Source organism: Phaseolus vulgaris, chromosome 7 (genome assembly GCF_000499845.2).
Source record: "Phaseolus vulgaris cultivar G19833 chromosome 7, P. vulgaris v2.0, whole genome shotgun sequence".
NCBI lineage: Eukaryota > Viridiplantae > Streptophyta > Magnoliopsida > Fabales > Fabaceae > Phaseolus > Phaseolus vulgaris.
The window spans coordinates 10,096,122-10,121,119 of record NC_023753.2 but is presented as its reverse complement, the minus strand read 5'-3'; the positions used below and the strand labels follow the sequence as shown (position 1 = coordinate 10,121,119).

The 24,998-nt window shown below is 29.5% G+C and overlaps 1 protein-coding gene across 2 annotated transcripts; it reads left to right on the top strand.

The window, feature by feature from the left end:
* The first annotated feature begins 10,704 nt into the window (after nucleotides 1-10,704).
* LOC137827780 (GATA transcription factor 8-like) lies at nucleotides 10,705-14,747 on the top strand. Of its 2 annotated transcripts, none has more exons than XM_068634097.1 (3): nucleotides 10,705-11,063; nucleotides 12,375-12,648; nucleotides 13,538-14,747. In XM_068634097.1, exons 2-3 carry the CDS (start codon nucleotides 12,397-12,399, stop codon nucleotides 14,348-14,350), a joined length of 1,065 nt encoding a protein of 354 aa, XP_068490198.1. In that variant the 5' UTR covers nucleotides 10,705-11,063; nucleotides 12,375-12,396; the 3' UTR covers nucleotides 14,351-14,747. The 2 variants fall into 2 exon arrangements, with proteins under 2 accessions (XP_068490198.1, XP_068490197.1); XM_068634096.1 differs by having other exon boundaries at nucleotides 10,946-11,638.
* The last annotated feature ends 10,251 nt before the right edge of the window (nucleotides 14,748-24,998 follow it).

Here is a 24,998-nt window from a genome sequence, read left to right as displayed (position 1 = left end):
ATGTATCTCTAAAAATATTTGGAGTAACTCGGGACCCGCACTTTTAATCCTCCACCACTGCTTCTCTTAATATTATTAAAAAGTTGACTTTGTGGCCTGATATTTTAATTGATTCGGGAAATCAGCAACTATGAATCATTTTGCACATTATAACTAAGTTGTCGTTTTTTTTATCAAATAAAATAATTTGCTTTTTCTCTCAATCTGATTATTAATTTTTATTTTCTCTATTAAGTAGCGTACCTAAAGTTTATACCTTTGATTTCAGTGTATTTGTGGGCTTAATGTTGAATAAATATATAGTAAAAACATATAGTTGGCTAGGGTTAATAAAATGTACATAGTAAAATATAAATTTAGAGGTGACAACAAATGATTGTCCACTTGGATAAAAAATTAATTGAGATAGAAGGGGCTAAAAATAAATGAAAAGAGGGAAGAATGTGTTTTGGGATCCAAACCCTGGTTCTGAAATACTAAGCATATATGATTCAAGTTCAATCATTTAACATTAAATTAATAATAAATTACCTATAGTCAACATAAACTTAGAATCCTGCTCTTTCACCTTCTTCCTTGCTTCTCCATTGTCGAGTTTATTTAAGTTTACAGCTCACTGCATTCTGCTAATGAGCTGCACACCCTGAATGGATCAGACATTCTTATTATCTTCTGTTTTTTTATTGTAACCTATCACCTTCCAAACCTCTCATTTAACCACACCTCTATTATTGTTACACGAAATCAAGCATTTTTTTCACATTTCAAACATATTAAATATACTCTCACTTTCATCATAATGTTGTCTTAAAGTTTCAAATTTTTTTTCTATAGTATATTGTTCTATCCAATTCGAGGTAGGTCAGAATCTGGATGAGCTCCTAATGATGGTCTTCATTCAAACTTTAGTGATTTGATATTCTGAAAATGAGTGACTCCTCCTGCGATGACATTCTGACGCTCAAGACAATAAGAACACAAAATTATAATGAGTATGATAGAATATGAGTTAAAAGTACTCTCTCTTGTGTATTAGATGATATGAGAAATTGTAACCTAGTCTTAGAACCTCTCCAAGTGACTTAAAATAAATGTGTAAAAGATAAATCTCTCTTATTATTGTTCTTTTTGATATTTATTGATCATATTCTACATAATGTAGTCTGATTCTACTTTTATTGAGTCATTAAAATGATTAAGTTTAATTAATAAAGAATGACACGATTCTGATTTTCTGTTCAAAACGACAGTCTACCTATGTATTTATCTGATAAAACATCCTAATATTTAATTAATCAGTGGGTACTTAAAATTAATGTCTTTTTTCAAAATATGTATTTTATATATAATGGTATTGGACCAACTTCTTCTCAGTATATGTAGTAAATTCAGTGACGCAAAATTGATAATGATATTAATAGTTGAATGATTTCATTCGATACGTTGTATGCTAGGTAACATTAAATATAAGGATTAATGCGAAAATGGTGCCGTAATCCAAAATTAAGGACTGATTTGTGGGGTAGGCACTGTAAGGGGCATGACCCACAAAAGTCCCTGAGAGATCACATTTTGTCCCAGACCATGTTTAGGTACGGCACTAGCACATGTGGGCCCCACCGCCACATGATGCATCCAAACCAAACACTTTAAAAACTGTAACAACAGAAAATATCCTAATACTCTTTCATTTTGCTTCTCAACTAAAAATGTAAAAGAAAATGAAATAACAAGATGGATGGTTACAGGTTGCTTTGACGGGAAAAAGTCAGCATGCACAGGTGGCGAGACCTGATTGGGTAGGGTGGAGCGAAGTGACGAATGAGAAGAAGTGATGGCAAGGTCACGTGAGGGAAGTCCCACGTCACGTGGCGTTGCTGGAATTGAGTGGGTGGGGTCCACGTTAACTGGGTTAGTCCATATTCGCCACGTTGATGAACGTGTGGACCGAACTTTCGAACATGCAACGCGGGACCCACCCAGCATGGGAGGTAACATGCCAACATAACATTGGCAAGGTTAATTAAGGTAAAACAAAGGTAAGGTACACTTGTTAGTCTTTTTTTGTTACTTATTCCCTAATTTTCTCCTTCACCTCTCTTCATATCCCACATCATTCCACTTTTACATGCTATTTTTTTTTACTATTTCACAAAATATACAAGTATTTCTAGTTCTATACATGCAAAAAAAAATTATATAATAAATTAATATTAGTCCCTCTAAACATTGATTTATTTAATTACTCTGGTGTTTCTTATGTTAGCATATACGAGAAAGTTAATCATTTAAACACATTCTATACTTTATTATAGAATCAAAGATCACGATCGTGTACGTGTACCTGTAACCATGAACGATCCATATGTTGATAGTTTATGTCAGTAACTTTGTGTTTTTTTTTTTGGCAAAGACAATAACAATGTTTAATTTTAGGACTTTGCAAACTGTTCGTACCTTGTTACTAGCTATTAATTTAAATTATATATATTCCAACTTAATTAGTAATTTATCCACTTAAAAATTCAATAAATGTTCATGAGTTATTTTTTGTTTTACAGTGATAATAATAAGGTTTGAATATGTGAACTTGTGCTATATTCAGACGCTCTACTTAATATTGCACTGAGTTAAATAGTAGTTAGTGCAGATATAAAATGAAAATTATTCGTGATTAACATTATTTAATAATTTAATCAAAAAACTAAACGATTGAATTATGCTATAAACACGAGATAAACTAAAAATTATAATTAATTATAACAGTTAAATATCTTAATTTTGACGGTGGCTGGTCGTAAAAGTAAATTACAATTTCTAGTTAAATCTTCTTCCAGTGGTAAGTCTTCAATTTCAGAAGAGACCATTTAAGAAATATTTTTTTTCTCAATTATCATCCCCCAACACATGTTCTACTTGGAAGGGTGCATACCTCATGCACAGATAGTTTATTGAAAAAGGAAAAAAGTTGTTAAACTTTAACTAAATTAATTATTGGTATTCTTTGTTGATGTTTATTTGTTATAATTATTATGTAGGATAAAATGCGATCATATTAATACTAATATTTTCTGTCTAGGGATATTAATTTGCCATTGAATCTTTGTTTATACATCATGCATGCTTGCACAATAAGGATACAAACCCATGTGCCATTCTCAAAGGAAAAAAAAAAGTACAAGAGCATTTTGCTCACTGTACCGACACACCCAGAATTAATAATTAAGGAAGCAACTTGATTAACCATCTTATCTAATTATATTTATATCACAGGGAACACATTAGCGTGAATCTATAGTCTAATTAATTGCCAGTGGTGAATTTATTTCGAAAACAAAAGTTTTATTATTGAAGTTTTTAGTGGAATTATATTTTCTAAAATAAATACGCGTTCTAAAAGGCATATATAAGTCATTAAGCATATGTTTTGAAGACTTGGGCGTTCAATCACGTCGTTCATTTAAATCCGTTACATTCGCATTTAGTTAAGGAAGTGACTTTAATAAGTGATTTTTTTGCAACTTAGTGAGAAAAGCGTCGGTGCGCAACTTCACTTTCATACTCTTCCTATTCTTGAAGGTATATTTATGTTGTCTAGTTTGTGGATAGTCTTCTTTTAAAAAAGACCATTCACAACCAATTTTCTTTCTTAAGTAAAACATTTATCACACGTTAATTCTTAGTCTCACTTTTTATAAATTTCATTACATTTTATTAAAGAGGAAAATACTAAGGGTAATTTAAAATGAAGAAACTAAAAATATAATTAATTCTTGCATTTACTTTTGTTCGCCATGGTTACCCGTTAGTTGAATTATTAAAAGAATAAAAGTTGCGTGATATAAAAGGAGGAAAAAGAAAGTTAAAAAAAATAATAAAATAAGAAAGTTGCTTATGTTAATTGCTAAATGAACTGTGTTTGGCATGTGAAGTCAAAAAGTATAAAACAGTTGTATAACGTATAAGCGCGTTGAAATGTATGAAAAGAAACAAAATAGAATTTCTTTCTTTCTCTCCCTCTCTCTGGCTTCAACTAAATTTTTGTTTTTTACTTTCCATTTGATCCAATAGCTTCCAAATCTTAACATGAGGCCAACCATTATTAGTTCACAAAATTGAAAACGCTGTCATAATTTTAATAGTTAATTCAAAAACTAACAATCTTATAGTTTCATGTAAAAGTGGGCTTGTATTAGAACATCTAATAAGAACACAAAAAATTGTTAGGGCAAAACGGTCAAATCCTAAGGAAGTTAAGGAAAGGTAGGGTTCTTTCCATAAATAGCGTGTTAGGCACTTAGGCTATTCCAGAGTTAATTTATAGATTTAGAAATCTACAGTGTAGTGATTCATACGTTGAATTGTAGCATTCTTACCTAATAAAATAAAACCTCAGTTGTTTTTTCAACAAACTTTGAAGGCTGCGAATTTTGGGATGATTAATTGGTACTAAGCCTAACACTTAGATTCATTGAAAATGTATCTGGGTTCGAACCAATAATAATAGTTGCCATTTTTTATTTTCTTTCTAATGAAGAAGAAGAATAAGTCTTTTAGAAGAAAGGGATTCAAAGAGTGGAACCCAAGTTAGTTAAAGAAGTAAAGGGTGAATGGAGTTAGTAGCAGTGCAGCAGTGCAGCACCACACACACTGTCTCCCTTTGTCCCCTTTCAACAGATTTTGAAGGGTGAGTATTCTTGAAGGAATTGATTCAAAGAGTGTAACTCAAGGTAGTTAAGAAAATATGAGAGATAAAAGAAGAACAAGAAGATGGATAGATTTTGAGACCAGATGAACCCATCATTTCCATTTGACCCAGAGCATCAGACACTTCAGTTGTGCAGTCACTTTTGTCAACCTTTTTCCTTTTCATTTCTATATACAAAATGTGTTGCTTCATTTTAGAGGACTACCTTTTCTAATTTTAAGAATCAAGAACAATAAGTTAAATACTCAGTCAATAATTTTTTTTTCTCTTCAATTTTACTAAATTTGTAAGAGGTTTAGGGTTCATGAACCTACACAAAGGTCAATGTAACTGGCATAGTTAAAGTTTTAAACTGCAGTCCCCAATAAAAAAAAAGAGTATAGTTTTAGGCACATGAGATAGTCAAACAAAAACAAGGAGTAATGTATGACAAAAAAAAAAGAATGAGATTTGACTGTGAAAATGAAAAATGTTCTTGAGATTGTGGGTTGAAATAACACAGCATGAGTTTGGTCATTCCAAATAAGCATAAGTTTTGATTGGACATGGAAATAATTTTCTTATCGAGTTGGTTAATTCGGTTCCAACTCTTCTTTTGGGTGCGCACTTTCAACCTTTCTTGAGTTGCATGTGACCAAATATAATATGTTTATATATTTTATTTAAAATCAACTTTTTTTCTGCCCACTGAATTTTAAATCCTGGATGAAGGTGATATATCTTATACCATCAAACATTTTTTTTAAGTAACATAAAAGGACTGTTAAATAAAGGGTTAAATTAAATATTTTTTTTCATATTTATATATGTGAACTATAATATTGAAGTATTTCATAATTTATCGTAAATATCATATTATTAAATTAAAAATTCGTTTTTTTCATATAAAAAAATACGAATTATTTTAATAATTTTATTATTATAAATAATAAGAAAAGTCCTAAGTTTTGACTAAAAACAAAAACTAATTTATAAAAAAAATTAACCTTAAATAAACGTTAAAATATTTTAATTTGGATTTAGGCTGGTAATGTAATGTTTGAGAACTTATCTTTTCATACATTTTACACGGTTGGTTAATTAAAGTATAATTTTGTAATTTATAATGACTTAGTAGAGCTTGTCGGTACAAGAAAATTATGAAATAAAAATTAAATTTAGAAAAAATAATAATTAGTTATTATAATAATTAAAATAGAGACTATTTTAGATACTAAAAGGTTTTGGTTTCTAAATTAGTTTTTACTATTATTAAATAGTTTCTAAATTAGTTTTTACTATTATTAAATAGTTTCTAAATTAGTATTTAATTAGCAACTAAGATTTTTCTACCAAATTTAGAATCTAAAATATTGGTAGTTAAAACTTTGGTAGCATTAGATATCAGTTTATAAACTATTTAACAATAATAGAAACTAATTTAAAAATAAAATAAAAATTTAATTTTTGAAATGATCTTTAATTTAGTCACTATAGTAATTAATTATTTTTTTCTCTAAATTTCTATTTTATAATTTTTTTAATTTTTTCTCTAAATTTCTATTTTATAATTTTCTTAATTTTTTCTCTAAATTTCTATTTTATAATTTTCTTGTAATGAGTGATGATATATAAACTATATTTTCACATAATTTAGAGTGTAATTTTTACAGTGTCAACTGATAACTTTTATAAAAAATAATGAACTTACTAATATAATTTTTTAAAACTACATTGTAAAATATTTTTACATGGTCGACATATAAATTATTTCTTATGTTTTAGAGTTTACTTTTATGCATTAACAATATAAAATATTTTACATCGCCATCCACAAAAAGAGTAACTCATAAAAGATGTTTTTTTTTATATAGGTAACAAAACTAATTAATACATTCACTTTATTATTGGTGTGTTGAAAATAGACCATCATAGTTAGGGTGGGTTAAGGATCTTCATTAGCCTCTTTAAGAAAGTAGGTTAACCGGCACGAATTTTTTTTATTTTTTTAAACATATATAAAGAAAGTATATTTAATCATGTAATTTTTTAAGTTTTTTTAATTAATTAACTGATATTTATAATAAATAAATATAAGAACTAATACTTCTACATATGAAATTACTTAATTACAATTAATAATTAAAAATTAGTTTATATATATATATATTATTTAAATTATAATATTATTGAATATTTATGTCGTTCTGCTTTCTCGTGTATAATTTTCAATTTAAATGAATAAAAACAGTAGTTCACCTCCAAATGACCGACAAACCATTCACCTTTATCTTTAGTTTGTTTTATAAATTTTGAAAAGTTTATACATAACCCAATCACAATTTTAATAAACTATCTTATTTTTTTATATATATAAGTAACCTGCTTTCAATATAATATACTTTTCCAAAAATAATAAACTATATTAATAATTTAATTTATACTCATTAAGTTATACAAATAGAAACTAAACTATTATCAAACCATTAATTAATATATGAAAATATTGATACTATTATACAACTTTTTCTAACTAATTTTTAATTATATATATATAGAAAAGCTTGTGTTGTTTTCGTTAATATGTCTCTACCATGAGTAATTAAGTAAAATGATGGAATTGCGTAATGTGAGATGATATTTAAATTTAAGATTATTAATCATTCAACATCAATTAAAGCCAGATTGTTTTACTTAAAATTAATTACAGTTAAAAAGTCTATTATAAACTGTCGAATATCACATCTTACACCTACCATTTTGATTGAATATTTTTTCAAAAGAATATAAAATAAAAACATTTGCTAAATTTAAATAAGTCATTATTTATCAATCATATTTTATTTTGTACATTTAATGTACAAAAAAATAGTATCGGATCATGAATTTCAGTAAAATTCCACAGTATATATATTATTTATTATCAATTTAAATTATTACAGTATACATTACAAATTAAAGGTAGATATGGAATTTATTATTACGGGATAAGTCTAGTTTTCTCGCCTATAACATATGAAAAATATATTTAAATTATCTCTTAATATGATAAATTTTCCGACTGTCCATAAATTTCAGTTACACATCCTAACTATTTCATAATAAAAGAGGTAGATAGTTTACACTGATGACTTATATAAAGTTATCACAACCAAAATTTAACCATTATACTCTTATATATTATATATTTTTTAAAATTTTAACATACTTAATATCTGTAATTAAATTATTTTAAATTATTCTTCCATATTTTTATATATATTTTTTATATGATGGCAGATGATTATTGTTGTTTGAGGTGTTAACGTAACTAAGTTGTATAGTGATGCGGAATTTTTTTTATATAAAAAAATAATTTTTAAATGAAAATGAAAAAATTATTTGGTATTCAACACACTAAAAGTAACTTGCTAAAAAAAAAAGGGCAGTATTTAGTGGAATTTTATAATTAGTATTTCAAATCTCTAATTTTTTAAAAATTATTTATGCATAAGCTGAAGTCAATGTACCTATTCTTACATTAGGATTGAAGATTAACTCACTTAAAGTGAGAGAGACATATTAACTAATTAACCACGTGCTTAGCATTGTTCACACACATTTTTCTCCATAATATTTTGGGCACGGATACATATATAATATTTTAATTAAAAATTATGGTTCCTTAGGGTTTGATTTCGTTTATGTTGTGGTCAAAAAAAGCTCACAGAGGAAAAATATTGCATTACTTGTGAAGGGTGTTACTTCATATAATTCTAATGTATTGTTTAGTAAATTATCATGTCAAAGTATTTTTAATAAATTGTTCATTACTCATTACATTGCGAGTGAGTGTTTTCGGTATAAAGTTTGGTTTGGTGATTAAACCAAATTAATTGTTTAAATTTAGTTAAACTAAAATATTTTGTCTAATGAGAAAGTTTTAATGTTTTTTTCTATGAGTGAAGTGTTTGAGTATTAACAATTGTATGTTACAATTTTTATTGCCATCATTTTGAAACAAAAGCATTAAACAGTTGTCGATTTTTTATTTATTTATTTTACAAACAAAAAATATATTTTTTATGTCTAAATGAATCAACGTGTATGTGTCACTTTAAGGGGTTTATTACTCAATCACCTGCCGCTGTAAATTCAAGTCAAAGAAGCTTTAATTTTTTTTTACGTAATGTTTTTAATTTAAATCACATGACTGCTTTTGAATTAATTAAAACTCAATGAGACATTTTACTACTAATATTTTGTTTATCTAAGAAAGGAAATAAAAATGAAAAACTGAAAAAGTTTAGATTGAAAAAAATGTTTTTTTTAAATTAATTTAATTGATATAAATAAGTAAATAAAATAAATCTGATAATATAGTACATTGCCAAAATATTATTCATTAACTAGCAAAATAATGGTTATTTAAACTTTTAAAGTGATCTTGATCAAAGTAAGCTAAGTTATCATATATGATGACAATGTTTTATTGAATGACGATACAAAACTATTTTCCATTGGACAAAATATTTTTCAAAATTAAATTATATATCTAAATAATAACAATGACCCTATAATATTATATAAAATAAGTGTTAAAATGAAAATGGTGCGTTTTAATAATTTATAAACATAAACTCATTCGGTTCTTTTTTCTTTTAATATGCAGATAACTTACAAAATAACTTTATAGGAAAAATAATTAATTTATCTTTAAAATTGTATATAAAGTTATTGAAAATTTAATTGTATCTATTTTAGTAATAGATCGAGATAAATAAATAAAAAAAATCCATGAACATTTATAGTTAGAAATAATCTCTATTAACTTAAAGAGGTCAATAAAGTTGGTATAATTCCTTTATAGAGTTTGTTTTGATATTTATACTGTGTGAAGTTGAACATTTATCAGTCTAGTTAATAAAATAAACTAATTATCAACAGCATAAAACGATGCAAACTTTGAATTATACAAATAAACAGATAAACAATTGATTTAATTTAATTAGTGTTTTTGAATTTAAATACCAGATAAACCGCCATGTTAAATAACGAATTATACACGTGTATTGCTTGTAATTATCTTATTTCATTCCTATAGAATTAGTTTTTGTAAAATATTAATAAGACACTACAAAGAAAAGAAAAGTAAAAAAAATAAATATGAATGTGATAGATATTGTTTTTCCTTTTCTTTTCTCTTTTAGAGAACTGATTTAGTGAAGTGAAAACGAATACGATGTATAGAAATAAAAGTGTAAGTAATTTTTTGTTTATATATATATATATATATATATATATTAAAAAGGTAAAGAGCTATGAGCATTTCTTAGAATGTTTTCATTTTTTTTATAAAATGGAGTGAGTTGTAATAATAACTGTTAAATTAAACACAAGAGTGAGTAAAATGTTGTTCGAAATATAAGTTTAAAATGTTGCAAGTTGTGATATGGCAAATAAATAGAGTATAAACTATGTAAATAAAAGGTGAATAAAATGGTATAAATAATTAAAAGAATAAGTTTTGTTGTAAAAATAGAAAACGGGGCAAGAGGAACAGAAAAAGAGGGATTTCGTTAAAAAGAATTTCTAGAACTGTTTTGTTGGTTTTGAGCTGAAAACAAAGAATTTTCGATTTATGTTCAAAGTTAGGATTTCCAAACTCCCACACTTGCTGTATTCAAATTTGTCCTGCAACCAGTTTTATCGGAATTGTCTTTTTCTTTATTTTCGAAACAAGAAAAACAAATAGAAATTTCCACGAAAGCAAACTGGAATTAGAATGGTCAGAATTAAAAGAAACAAAAAAAAAAAAACTTAAGATTTGTCAATGATATGGTGGTGGCAGAGGGCCTTAGGTAAAATTCAAAGTTGGTAAAAATGGTAATTAATGGAAAACAAGGGTAATAACAATATTATATTAATTTATGTTTGGAGTGGCAACGCGTAAATATAATTAAAATAATAAATGAGGGCTATCCAAAGTTACCATATCCAGCGTGGAATACAAAAGAATCATCGGTTTCCGAACCCGTAACAAACAGTTGTACAGGTCGTAATAACACTTTCCGTGTGGTCACGCGCTTCGAGGGGCTCTTAAACTCTGACTGTTCAGCATTTTATGCTACTGCTTTACTGCAAACCTACGCAGTAATTTTTTTTTGTTTTATTTAAGAAAACAGAGACTAAACAGAAACAAACAGTGTTTGAAACAACGGCGGTTAAAAAAAGTCTGACAAAGCACAAGTCTGCATAGAGCTTCATCTTGTTCTATTTATGCAAAGGCTGCAGCTTCTTGGCTTCTCACTTTTCTCTTCCTCTCTCTCTAAAATCTGAAATCTGAAATCTGGTTGCATTGCAATTCACACAAACTGAACCCAGCAAGGAAGAAAAGGTAAGGAGGCAAAGTGTCCATTCTTGTGTTTGGTTATTGAAAATGAAAAGGCATTTACGTTTGATGTTAATTATTTTTGAAAATTTGGTTGGGGGTGGTATGGGAAATGGGGCTGGGGTAGATGGATTGAAATTGAAATGAAGATGGTTTGTGTGGGGTGGGGTGGAAGTCCGTGAATGGAGGAAAGGAGAGAGAAGGGTGGGACCCTGGTTAATCTGAGGAGAGAGATGAAGGGAAAAAAAAGAGAGAAAGAAGTCTTCAACATCACGACAGTGGAGGTAGTAAAAGACAGCTAGCAATGATGAAGGAGCCTCACCTACCAGTGCCCATCACATTCTCTTTCTCTTCCTTCTTCTTCTTCTTCTTCTTCTCCCTTCGTAACCCCCCCTTTCCATTTAAACCTTCTTCACTCTCCTCTCTCTCCTTTCAAAAACCCACCCACCCCCTACTCAAACCCTCCATCCCTCACACACTTCCTCATTCGCTCTGCTCTGGAGCTTTTCTACCTTAAAAGATTGCTCCTTTTCCTTTCAGTTTCAGCTCACACACACAAAGATACAACTTTTAACCTTCAGGTTTGCTTTCATTTCCTTCCCACCTTCTAATTTTCAACCTTACCCACCATTCTAGGAAATTCATTTTCTAGCAAAATCAACAATTGGGCTCATTGCTCTCGTTTTTCTTAAACCAAATTTCAAGAATTATAGAATCCTAATGTTTGCAACCATTACGTGGTGTACATGATTTTGTGTTTCCCTCTGGTTTATTTCATTTTTCTTTCTCTGGAGTTGAATTCTCAACTTACTTACTCTCCCTCCTTCTTAGTTGAACAAGGTTAGCTTGCTAGCCTTCTTCAACTTTACCTCAAATTTCAAAATGTTCACATTCTGTTCAATTTGGGAAAAAGAGGAATTTGAAATGAGGTTTGTTCCGTATCTTCAATCACTTCAAAGGAAAAACAACAAAAGAGAGAAAGTGAAGGTTTTTCTGGATAAAATCAAAATGCCATACTGGGCCAGGTCACTCTAACATGCGCCGCAGCACTCATCGCACTCACATGCTAAAATCTTCAATTTCGGATTTTCATTTCATCAAAATAAGTAATTAATAATAACAACGCATGCCAGTTACCTTTTCTTAACTTTTCCCACTTCTCTCTCTAATAATTCCAAAGAAAAATATTAATTTTGATTTACGCAACAATGGCTAACATGGGCCACAATCTTCCATTCAACAAAAACTGCTGTGTATTTTCTTTTTCATTTTCTCCTTTCAGACTCTAATTTTCTTTCCACTTTTGAATTTTCTCAGGGAATTTTCACCTGCCGAGAAAATGGTTGGACCTAACTTCATGGATGAGATAGACTGCGGTAGCTTCTTTGACCACATCGATGACCTTCTCGATTTTCCTGTGGAGGACGTTGACGGGGGCGCCCCTACCTTGCCCTCCGTCGCCGCCGCCGCCGCCGGGAACTGCAACTCACTTGCAAGCATCTGGCCCGCCGGCTCCGATTCATTTCCCGGTTCCGACTCGGTGTTTTCCGGCAACAGCGCTTCGGACCTCTCCGCCGAGCTCTCAGTTCCGGTTAGTTGTCAGAAAAAGCTGCTGTTTTTATCCAATTTGTTGTTTTGTTTAATTTTTTGGCGCGTTCAATGAATTCCGTGAACTGCTCTGTAATTATGTGTCATAGTCTTCCTACTATGTTGCCGTTGGATTACTTAGATTATGACATCACGGTTTCATGTACGGTTCTGATGGTCCGTTTGCCTTTGAAAGCCTGACACCACGCGTATTTGATAGCATGAAATTTTGGTTCTACTTGTGGGGAGCATTGTTTAGTGATTGTCTTCATTCCATAAATAGTTCATAATTTTTTTTGAAAAATAATGTCGTAATTTAAAGATATAATTTTTTTCAAAATATCTAGACACTTGACAGGATAATTTGTTTTTTTTTTGGTATAACCAATTTAAAATTAAAAGTTTTTGAATTTAAATTGAAGCTGGGGAGACATTATTAACTCACCATTATTGTATTGTATTTTCTAGAAAAGGCATTTTAGTTATTCAAAATGACACTTAATTGTGTCGGTGACATGTGGCACAGTACATCCCCTTACTCTCCATTATTTGAACATCATTATTGGATATCATGTGATTTTGCACGTGACAATCACATGTTGCAACAACCAAACACAAATAATTAGAAAATTTGGTCACTCACTCACTCTCTAGAGACCCATGTTTGATGATACCCTTTTGACAGTGAGCACCAAATTCTTATTCCTCATTCAATTTGAAGAGCTCAGTAATATTATTTTGTGGAATATGCCAAGATAGGGAATATGCTAAACTAGCAGAACACGCTTTTCACGAATTGTATAGTATGTAATTGTATAAAGAAAAGAAAAGATGGAGTAGATGCATTTATAAAGTTAGCCATGATTCTGATGAATGTGGTTATTGCATTGCAGTATGAAGACATTGTCCAATTGGAATGGCTGTCGAACTTTGTGGAGGATTCGTTTTGTGGGGGAAGCTTGACCATGAAGAAAGTGGATGAGCCATCGTGCACCACCACAAAGGAAGACTCAGTGCACAACCAATTCCACACATCAAGCCCAGTTTCTGTCCTTGAGAGCAGCAGTTCATGCTCCGGGGGAAAGACGGTGCCGGCGCCGCCACGCAGCCCGGAGGTTTACATCCCTGTGCCATGTGGACGTGCACGCAGCAAGCGTCCACGTCCTGCCACCTTCAATCCTCGGCCTGCCATGAACCTCATTTCACCTGCCTCCTCCTTTGTCGGGGAGAACATGCAGGCAAATGTAATTTCCTCCAAGGCCTCTTCGGACTCTGAGAATTTTGCTGAGTCTCAACTTGTAGCTAAGATGCCAAAGCAAGGGTGTGGGGAGATGAAGAAAAAAAAGAAAGTGAAGGTGACACTTGGTGCAGGTCCTGGTGATAGCAATAACCAGAATGGGTTGCAACCGGTTAGGAAATGCATGCATTGTGAAATAACCAAGACACCACAGTGGAGGGCAGGGCCAATGGGGCCGAAAACACTATGCAATGCATGTGGTGTTCGTTTCAAGTCTGGGAGGCTCTACCCGGAGTATCGCCCTGCTGCAAGCCCAACCTTTTGTCCATCTGTGCACTCCAATTCCCACAAGAAGGTGCTGGAAATGAGATGCAGAGGCATTGACAAATCTGGTTTTGCAATGAATGCAGCTGCCTCACCTGAACTCATTCCAAACACTAACAGCAGCCTTACCCTGGAGTACATGTGATGTGATATGATGTGATGTGAGGGAGGAATGATCCTTTGTTCGGAGTCTCTCTTCCATTGCTGCCCTCTAGTAGAGTCTTGTCTTATGTTATTTCTTATTGATATTTCATTTCTTTGGTTCATTGGTTTTTGTACAGGGTTGGACTCGGGAATAGGAGCAATAGATGATGATGATGATCATATTTTTAGCTGTTAGGGGAAGATTGTAATGAGAACTGCGGAAAAAAAAGGGTAGAAACATGCAAGTCAAAAAGGGTAGGGTCTTAGGTCTAGTAATTGTAGGTCCCTTAAGGTCATTTAGGAGTCGCTGTCTCGGTTGTTTTTTATTTTTCTTCGAATTCTTTTCATTTTTTCCCCTTTCTATATATATATCCCTATTTCTGGGAATTCTTTTTGCAGTTCATTTGTAGCAAAAATTTCGAGTTGAGTAAGAAACTTTTTAATTTGTAATGCTACTTTGCTTTCTTCTAACCACCAACCCCTTCTTCGCACATCCTTATCAACATCACATATGTATGTGTGTAGATGAAGTTTTCTTCTGAAAGTTGAAAGTTGGAGAGTTTCTTGATGACCACAAAGATGGTGGCATTGCCATATTGCCCATATTTTGTGCTTCCCAAAAAAAATGTTGCATAAATAGGCATTGACACCCACCTTTTTCGTTTTGCCAGTTGGTTGAGTGCAAACTATCCTTCTTCTACAAATTATAGGAGCTTTAAAATGGTGATGCCGAAGAAGTTTTGTAGTTCAGTAAAAAATACTTTTGTAGTGATTGCACATGCAAAAGTCAGCTGAAAGAAGAAAAGAAAAGAAAAAAAGCAGAAGAGACCTTTTAACTAAGGAATGGGTAGTTTAAGAAAAAAGGAAAGTGGAGAGATTAGTTATCTTTGGTTATAAATTACTTATGTTGGTAGATATCTTCAAAAACTAAAAAGATGCAGAGGGTGAAGAAATGATGATTCTTTCTGGTGGGTCGTTGGTGTTTTGAAAGGAAAGGACAATGCTTATACATAAATCTAAGTACTACTTTGAGGGTGATTCTATAGGATTTGGCAACATGTCATTATCTCTCACAACTTCACAACTAACAACAAATTAAATGATAATCTGGGTTGATGAATCATCTAAATTTCACTAGCTGATGTCATATTCTTTCAAATTCATATTTTAAGGTATGCTTAACTGCTAATTCATGAAATTAATAAAACCAACAACTTCACCCATCACTGCTCTGCCTCACTCAACCCTTCATCATATTTATATTTATATCACATCAATTTCGTCACCAACCCCTTATAGGTCTAACTGATCTATTGTAGTCAAGGTTTGTTTGAAGTTCTCTGTCAAATTTGGGTGGCTCTCACAACACTGAGAGCAACTTCTTCCAACTCTTTCAATACAAAATTGTTAAAAGCATTTTTTTTTAAGTTCATTCTAATTTTTTAAAAGTTATTTTCATTTTTTTCTATTACTATACGGACAATACTACCTAAAGATAATTGAGTCTATTTTGTAAGTTAATGTATGATTCATGAGACTATATAAAGTCCTCTTATAAAGATTGAGTGATAACTTTCACAATAATAATGCTTCTTGCTACCAAAAAGTTATGCATGAAGAGGAGAAATTGTGAAAAATAGCATAAATAGAAATAACTAACCTTGTGACTCTGGAATTGTTACTGCACAAATGAATAAGAAACATAGGTCCTAATAATAATCACTAAATATTTTACAAATAAAATGAAAAGGAATAAATAAGATGAGTCTGCTAAGGTTGAATGAATGTTTTTTTGTTTCATTTTAAATTAATTAATTTTAAAATTTGTTAAAAAAGTTTTAGATAGGTAATTTTGCAATCATTAAAAAAGTGGATACCACCTTTGAATTTCATACTTTTAGAAATGTAGGAAAATTTATGGTTTTGATTTGGCCTAAAGAACTATTGCTTATGAGACATTTGATTAGAATCTAAAAAAAAACATATATCCTTAAGCACATGGAAAACACAAACAAAACAAGCCCCAATAGATCACGTGATAAAAATGGACCACAACTTTTACTTTTTGCACTCCTATTCATCTCTACTATGTGAACGTGGGAAAATTCAAATTACCCAATTTAAAAGTTTAAAAATATTATTATAAATTCTCCAATCCAATTTGTTTTTTGAGTGAAGTGTTTTTTTTTTCACTGTGAAATGTAAAACCTAATTCTTTATAACTATAGATTCTTCAATTTGAAAGCTTCCTCTTGATTTTTGGACTTGGTGTAACAACACTTAATTTAAACTTTTTAGAATACATTGAATTAAAATATAGAATTTACCCAAATGGCGAGTAACGGTAACAATGGAGGTTGAAGGTCATAATAAAATAAAATGTAGGAGGTAAGACAAAAAGTGATGAAGAACTCGTGGAGCATCAAACTTTAATATCCAAAATTAGACTGTTTACTTCTGCACCTCCATACCTTCTTCTCTCACCTCCATAAATTTTTAAATTTCCAAAAATACCCCTCTATAATATTTCGGATTACATAATCTGGAAGTTATTTTTCAAATTTATAATTAGCTTCTGGATTATGTAATCCGGAAGTCTTTTTTGAGATGGATGATTACTTTCTGGATTACATAATCTGAAAGTCTTATTTAGCTTATGGATTATGTAATCCGGAAGTCTTTTTTCAAATGTGTTCCGGATTACATAATCCAGAAACTAGTTTATGAGGGTGACAAAAAAGGATAAAAATGTATTTTCATGATGTGTATGGAAGTGGCAGAAGAAGATATGGAGGTGCAGGAAGAAAAAGTCCCAAAATTAATATAAAAGCCCACAACACTATAAACTCAAATGCAATTAAATTAGGATAAATTTTTCCAACAAAATGCACCTTACACACTTTTAAATTTCCAAAAATACCCTTTATTTCGGATGTGACTCAAAAGCTTTTGTGGTTTCTGTTGTAATTTTTCTTAGTAGCTTGCAAAATTGCTATTGTTTGTTCTACATTGGGATTCCATTGCAGTTAGCCAATTTCTCCCTACACCATATGAATTCCAACATGTACTCAATCTCCTATTTAAAATGATAAAAATATCCCTCTCAACTCAAACAACGAAAATAACCTTACTTAATAAATAAAAATTACTTTCATAACCTTTTATCTGAAAATATTCCAAATTTTAATTTCCGAAGCATATTGTTAAATTCTGGAAATTTTTATCCATAATCCATTTTTAATTTTGTATTCCAGATTTGTTTGGAATATATTTTTTTATTTTTGAATTATATTTATTATTTCGAATTTTTAAATCTGAAATAAAGATAATTTTAGAAATTAAAAAAATATAGAATACAGGTTAAAATTGATATGATGAAAAAGAAATTGCCTTGTAATTAATACTGTTACAAAGGAAACTTTAGTCCTCACAAATTGGATCATTTTGTAACAATGGGTTGTGGGCCATTTACAAATATATTGGGCTGGATGTATTCGCCTAAAAGCGTTGGATCAGGTGAATGCGCGGACACAGAATACAAGAAATTTCTCATTAACGTGATCTAATTAAATTTTTTATTAATTAAGATAAAAGAGAGAATAAAAAATAAATTCAAGAATTTTCTGGTTTAATATCTAACCCAAATTCGTGTTTTAAATACGAAAATTTGTTAAATATTTAGAAAGAAAATTTGACTATTTGTATTATTTTTATCCGAGTTAAGTATAATTTTCTCCAATAAAAATTCCTTTAGTTTCTACCACAAAATAATAAGAAAAAACTTAGAAAATTTAATGATAAACACATGAGTGCATTGTGTTGAGGAAATAAATGTAGAAGACTAAAAGTAAAATGACACAATATCAACCCAACCCAATGCATGAGTAAAAATAAATAATGAATAATAATAATAATAATAATGAATAATAATAATAATAAATAAATAAATAAAACTTACTGTAAGGTAACTTGCATAAGAATTAAAGAGAATAATATTTGAATCAATTAATTACGACGGAGGCGAATAGGACTTGATAAATAAATAGAATGAAAAAAGTTTGAACTGATTTCATTATTGTTAAATATATTATCTTGTACAGTGATAGTGTTAACAAAAGTTAAGATTGATTAAATATATTGTTTTTATGGATCTTATTGTTGATGAGTAAAAATGTGGTATTGAGAAAATGTAAGAATATAACGTGAAATTCTTAAACTAACAGTAAGTTTATGAGAGTCCATTGCCACATTCATTGTATGAAGGTTTTAATTTAATTTTTATAATTTCATTATGTCATTATTTTTATTTTTTATATCAAAATAATAATTATTTTCTTAGACCCTTTGATGGGTAGCAGACAATTTAGTGTTTAATGTTGGATAAAGGATCTAATGTGTGTTGGGTAGATTATCTAGGGTCTGTTTCAAGGTAGATCATCTATATCTTGTCTTTCTTTCAAGTGTTTGAGTGTTTGGTGGTTATAGGTTTTCATTTATGTTTTCTATATATGTATGTGTATATACTTTTATTTTATTGTTCTTTGACGTACATTATGCAACAATGAGTTTTTTTTGCACTGTTTTTTTTTTCTTTATGTGCTTTTGTCAAAGCGTTTTATGGATGAATAATGTTGAGGAAATCTGTAACGATCAGAAGTCCATATATTTTCAGGCAATCTATTTAGAATTTTTTTATCTTAGAATGAAATTCTCTTCATTAAGACAAGATAATTTTTATTGTTACTTCAAATTTCACTCAACTTTATGTTATTTGGAATGAATTGGACAACTTTAGAACATGATCATATGTGTATATGTTACAAGATGCACTTGTGATGTCCTGACAATAATAAATCAAAGAAAAGATGAAGATCATGATTTTCTCTTATGTGTCCCAATAAGAAAGACAAAGAAATAACTTTATTACTAGATTGGAATCGAGGATCAACACGACTACTAGCTCTACTCATTCTTGTACTCATTGTGGGAAGAATGGGCATACGAAAAATACATGTTATCGCAAACATGGTTTTCCTCCAAATCATGACAACAAGAATTACAAGAAGATGTATATGCATTGTGGCAAACTTGGTCTTACTATTGAAATATGCTATAAAAATCATGGATTTCCACTTGGCTACAAGTTTAATAATGGTAAGAATAACGTTATGAGTAGTATTTGAGGTCAAGCATGAAAACAAGGGCAATATTGGTCATTCGTCTAACGTTGGGGATCAAGATTTTTACAACAATATCAAGCATTGATGTCTTTAATTCCCAAAATTTCTTCTCATAATTCCACCAATACATCTCAGGTCAATCAAATTGATTCTTTTTGTCTCCTATTTGTCACATCTTCTAATCCAGAAGGTAATGTAAACACTAGTACGATTTCAAATCTACAAAATTCAAATTCTGGGATTATGATTTTAGAGTTGCTGACCGTGTCTCATATTTTTTCTCCAATATCTTTTCATATAAAAACAATTAAGCCCATTAAAGTCAATCTTCCTAATGGAGAAAGAGTTTCGCTACTCATATTAGTACAATAAAGTTTAAAGATGATTTATTTCTTAAAAATGTGTTTTTTATACCTCCATTTACTTACAATTTAACTTTTATTTCTAAATTGAATGTCGTTTTAAATTATGATCTTATTTTCTTTGTTGATTCGTGTATTATTTAGGACAAGAAAATCAAATAGAAGATTGATTTAGTTAAAGTTATTGTCAGCTATACATTCTCAATACTTCTATTATTCAAACTTGGTCTATCAATACACTAACGTTGAAGCAAACAATTCTAATATAAGAATTAATTTTTGGCGTGCTAGATTATGACACTTATATGATGATAATTCATTTTGATAAGAATAATCTTTGTAATTCTTGTCACTTGGCTAAATAAAAATGATCGCCTTTTTTTAGTAATTCTCATGTTGGTGTTGTCTTTGTTTTATTGCATGTTGATATTTGGGAACCTAGCCCCAATGTTTGACATCATGGTTATAAGTATTTTCTTACAATTGTGGGTGATTGTACTCACTTGAATTGGATTCATCATATGCAAAATAAACATCAAACCAAAAATTTATTAATGAATTTCATCACTTATGCAAAAAAAAAATAGTTTTTGCAAACATGTTAAGATTATTAGATTTGACCATGGTTCATAATTTCTTTTAAAAAATATATTTCATTTTAAGGGCATTATTCACCAAAACAGTGTGTTGAAACACCTCAACAAAATAAATTTATTGAAAAAAAAACATCGGCATATATTAAACGTCACTTGTGCTATCTTATTTCATTATAATTTTTTTTATATGGGGTTGACCCGTTTTCTTCCCCGATCGAGATATCCTCTCTTTCACCCCCAAAAGAGAATGACTCAATCATAAACATAAAAAAATGGGGAGCGTGAACTTCCATTTTTTGGTGTTTTGCTCTAAAACATGTTGTTTGTTTGATCAATTTTATTCTTACTCCTCATTAAACAATATTTCCCCTTGAAAAACTTTATGGTAAATCCCCTAACCTTATCAACCTTCATGTTTTTGGATGTCTTTCTTGTATAAGTCCTCCTGGTGCTCATAGAAAGAAATTGGATAGTCATCTTGATCCAAATATTTTCCTCGGGTTTGAAGTTAACAAAAAAAGGATATCTTATTTATAATCTTAAAACTAATAACGTTGATGTTTCTCGTAGTGTCATTTTTCAAGAAAATAATTTTCCTAAAAATAAAAATTCTAACAATGAACACATGTCTCAACCTTCTTTACCTGCCAACTTTGATTTTTATGATGATAGTATAGCTAATGACATTAATACTCATAATGCTGATAATAATGATATTATTCAAAATTTTGTTGATCTTTATGTTTATGATAATACTAACTCTCTTGTTATTAGAAGAACTACCAGGGTTAGACAATTGCCTACATATCTCAAAGACTATCGTATTGCCTCTATTGATTCTAACACTAGGACTAGGTATCCTCTTGCAAACTATATCTCCAATGATAGGTTGTCTTCATCTTTTAAAAGAATAATTATGAATATTGATGTGAATCTTGAACCCACCTCATATACTGAAGCATTTAAAAAGAACACTGGATTAGAGTCATGCACAATGAAATATAAGTTTTTAACCATAAATGGACCATAACTGACCTTCCTCCCAACAACATTGTTATTGGTTGTAAATAGATTTGTAAGGTAAAATATAATTCTAATGGTTCTATTAACATGTATGAGGCCATACTTGTTGCATAAGACTACACTCAATTAGAAGGTCTTGATTACACAAATACTTTTTTCATTATTGCAAACTTAACTACTATCCGCTTATTATTTTCCTTAGTTGTTATCCACAATTGGCATTTGAAAGAGTTAGATGTTAATAACGTTTTTGTCCATATTCTCAAAACTTTGTTGTCTTCATAAATCCCTTTATGGCTTTAAACAATACCACATACAATGGTATGCAAAAGTTTCTACATTTCTTCCAAAAATTATAAAAGTCTTCAAGTCATTCTTTTTTTCTTAAGTTTAAAGGTTCTAATACGACTATCCTTCTCATTTATGAAGATGACATCATCATGGTTGGAAACAATATTGATGAAATATCCAACATCACTACTCAATTGGATGAAACTTTCAAAGTTAAAAATTTGTGTATTTAAATCATTTGTGGTATGCAATTTTTTTTAATAAATATATTGTTTATTGGAAATGGTTTTTCCCATTTTTTTTACAATTTTAAAATCTAAATTTCCAAAAAATCAGCAATTTTTGTTCCATCCTTAATTTGTATTTTTCCCTTTTTCTAATATTTTAATTAATTAAATTATTTCTTAACAATACTTTTAATGACTTTGTTAGGTTTAAAGTTCAAATAATGGATGATAATAAAAGATAAAACGTGTAAAAACTGAAACTTTTGCAGTGTAAGTTATTTATTTTAAATAAATTATATGTACTTAAAAGAATTATCTCCTTAAAGATTAGTTTTAATAAAAAAATTACTGGTCGTCTAAAACAAATTGTCCAGTATTCCTGTCCATTATAAAACTAATAAAGAAATCATTAATTGATATAAAATTTTATTATACATTAACAAATACTATATGTTTAATTATTTTTTATTTCAATTAATATTCAATTGATATAATTTACATGAAAATATGATTCTAAATTTTACACTTTTATAGTAATAATAATAATAACCAAATAATAGAAAATGGTTAAGAAATTATAATTTAAAAATGGAGAGATACTTTTGTTTTTAAGAATGTGTTCATAAGAACAATTATTCTTTTAAAGGGACGATATTTTTTTAAAGAAATTAGTTACCTCTTGAAAAAGGTGATGTCGTTAATTAGCAAAAACTAAGGGAAAAAATGTCTATCTACACAAAATATTTATGTAAATCATGTATATGAATTCGATATACTAAATAAATCAACAATAAACGTATTTTTATATATAAAAAAATAAATAATTATATATTTTCTTTATTTGTATAAAAATTCTAGACAAGATATTTTTCAATGATTTTAATTGAATTTTATAATTTAAATAATATATTATATGTTATTTTTGTTTATGATCTATTTAGAAAAATAATTGAAGCAACTTTAAGGTATTTATTATGAGAAAAATAATTAATTACATTATATTTTTTTGGGTTGTAGAAAATACAATTTTGTAGTAATTAGTAGAAGAAATAATTTGTTATTTATTTTAATAAACAAAATTTACATTTTTTTATATTTATTGTGTAATCCCTTACATAAATAGTAACCCTAACCATAATACTAACATTATCCCTTAACCTAATAGTAGAAGCTTAACCCTAATTCTAAAATTGTGACTAGTATGGTAAGTGAAGAGTGACTATAATGTGTAAGATTTGTAATCTTATATACAACCATTTGAATAAAATTTTCTTACATGGTTGTGTATTATGGGCACTAGTGCAGATATGTAAAACAAATGCGGCTATTTTAAATTTACAAATGCGGTCATAGAACCGCATTTGATCAGCACGCATTCGTAAATCTGGAATTTACAAATGCGGTCCTATGACCGCATTCATAAATCACATTTACAAATGCGGTTACCTAAAATAACCGCATTTGTATATTATTCTGAATTAGGGAGTGAGTTTGGGGTTTAGGATTTATGAATGCGGTCTTGGTAAAATCCGCATTCATAAATCACTATTTACAAATGCGGTCATTTACCAAGACCGCATTTGTAAATAGCGAATTCACATTTACAAATGAGGTCATTTACCAAGACCGCATTTGTAAATGCGAATTCACTATTTACAAATGCGGTCTTGGTAAATGACCGCATTTGTAAATAGTGCTTTTTTTTTTTTAAATACACTCTGTTTTGTGCAGAAACCATATATTTAAATAACCTGCATAATGATCAAACCCAGCCAGACAAATACAGAAATGTAGTAATCAATTGAAATCATCAAAATGTACATTTACAAGTGATCAAATTACGTATAATAAAACCACTATTGTTTACCTATGCTAGAGTTATAAAAATTAATGAAATAGGTGGACCAAGAATCTCTAACATATGAAATGCCTTCCTCACTCATTGGTGTTTCTTCTGTGAATAACTGCATTGCAAAGTTGACATAAATTAGTTTCTAGATATATATATGTTCAAGAATTATAAAAATGATTTAACATATACCTCTTTCCAACCAGTTTTAACACCTAGTCTTATAATGGTAATCATCCATTGCATAATGTAATAGCCACACTCATAGCTTCCTGGTTGTTTATTACACTATAATTCAATAAAAAGTAATATGTTAGTATATTGATAAACAATGATAATAGAGAAAGAAAAAAATTACAAACCTTTACTCTTATGTAGTTCAAATTATTTGAACTGGATCGACCTTTTAGGATGTTATATCCACGCCATGAACTGGTTAATACAAAAAACCTCGTTAGTAGATGGTTAATTAGTAACATACAAAGTTAAGTTTATACTATACTTACGTATCAATGATATCCTTAAATTTTGTGGGCATCTTCTTGTGTAGGGAACAGAACCACACAGCAGTCTTATCAACCATTGATAAGACAAGTAACTGCTAATGATGCCTATATGATCATTGAAAAGAGTTAGTAAATATTCAAAACATGAAATAATAATAATTGATGACATATAATTAAACTTACTCATTAATATAAGGGCATAAATAAATTTGTTTTCCCTCTTTTTCCAGGATGTTAGTGATGTATGCTTGAGTCTCAGTTGAGTTTGGTCCAACGGGATTAGTATATGCAGGATCTAAGAATCCATACATATTTTCCTTCCCCTCAGTGATACAGACTCTATGCAAAAACCTACAAGTTTTTAGTTAAAGCATAATCAATAATAATTTAACATAAAGTAAATTGAATAATAGGTAAAGATACTTACATCATAAAAAATTGAATTATACTTATATTGAGCTCCTGTTTCCCAGATATAAATTCTGATAAATCTGTGTTGTAAATCATCAGTGGCAGTTCAGTGTTGATTTGAAAAAATGTATTATCCCACGGAACTGGAAAAGGATCATTGCCAATCTGACTAGCAATGACACGTAGGGAAGCTATAGGATCGTC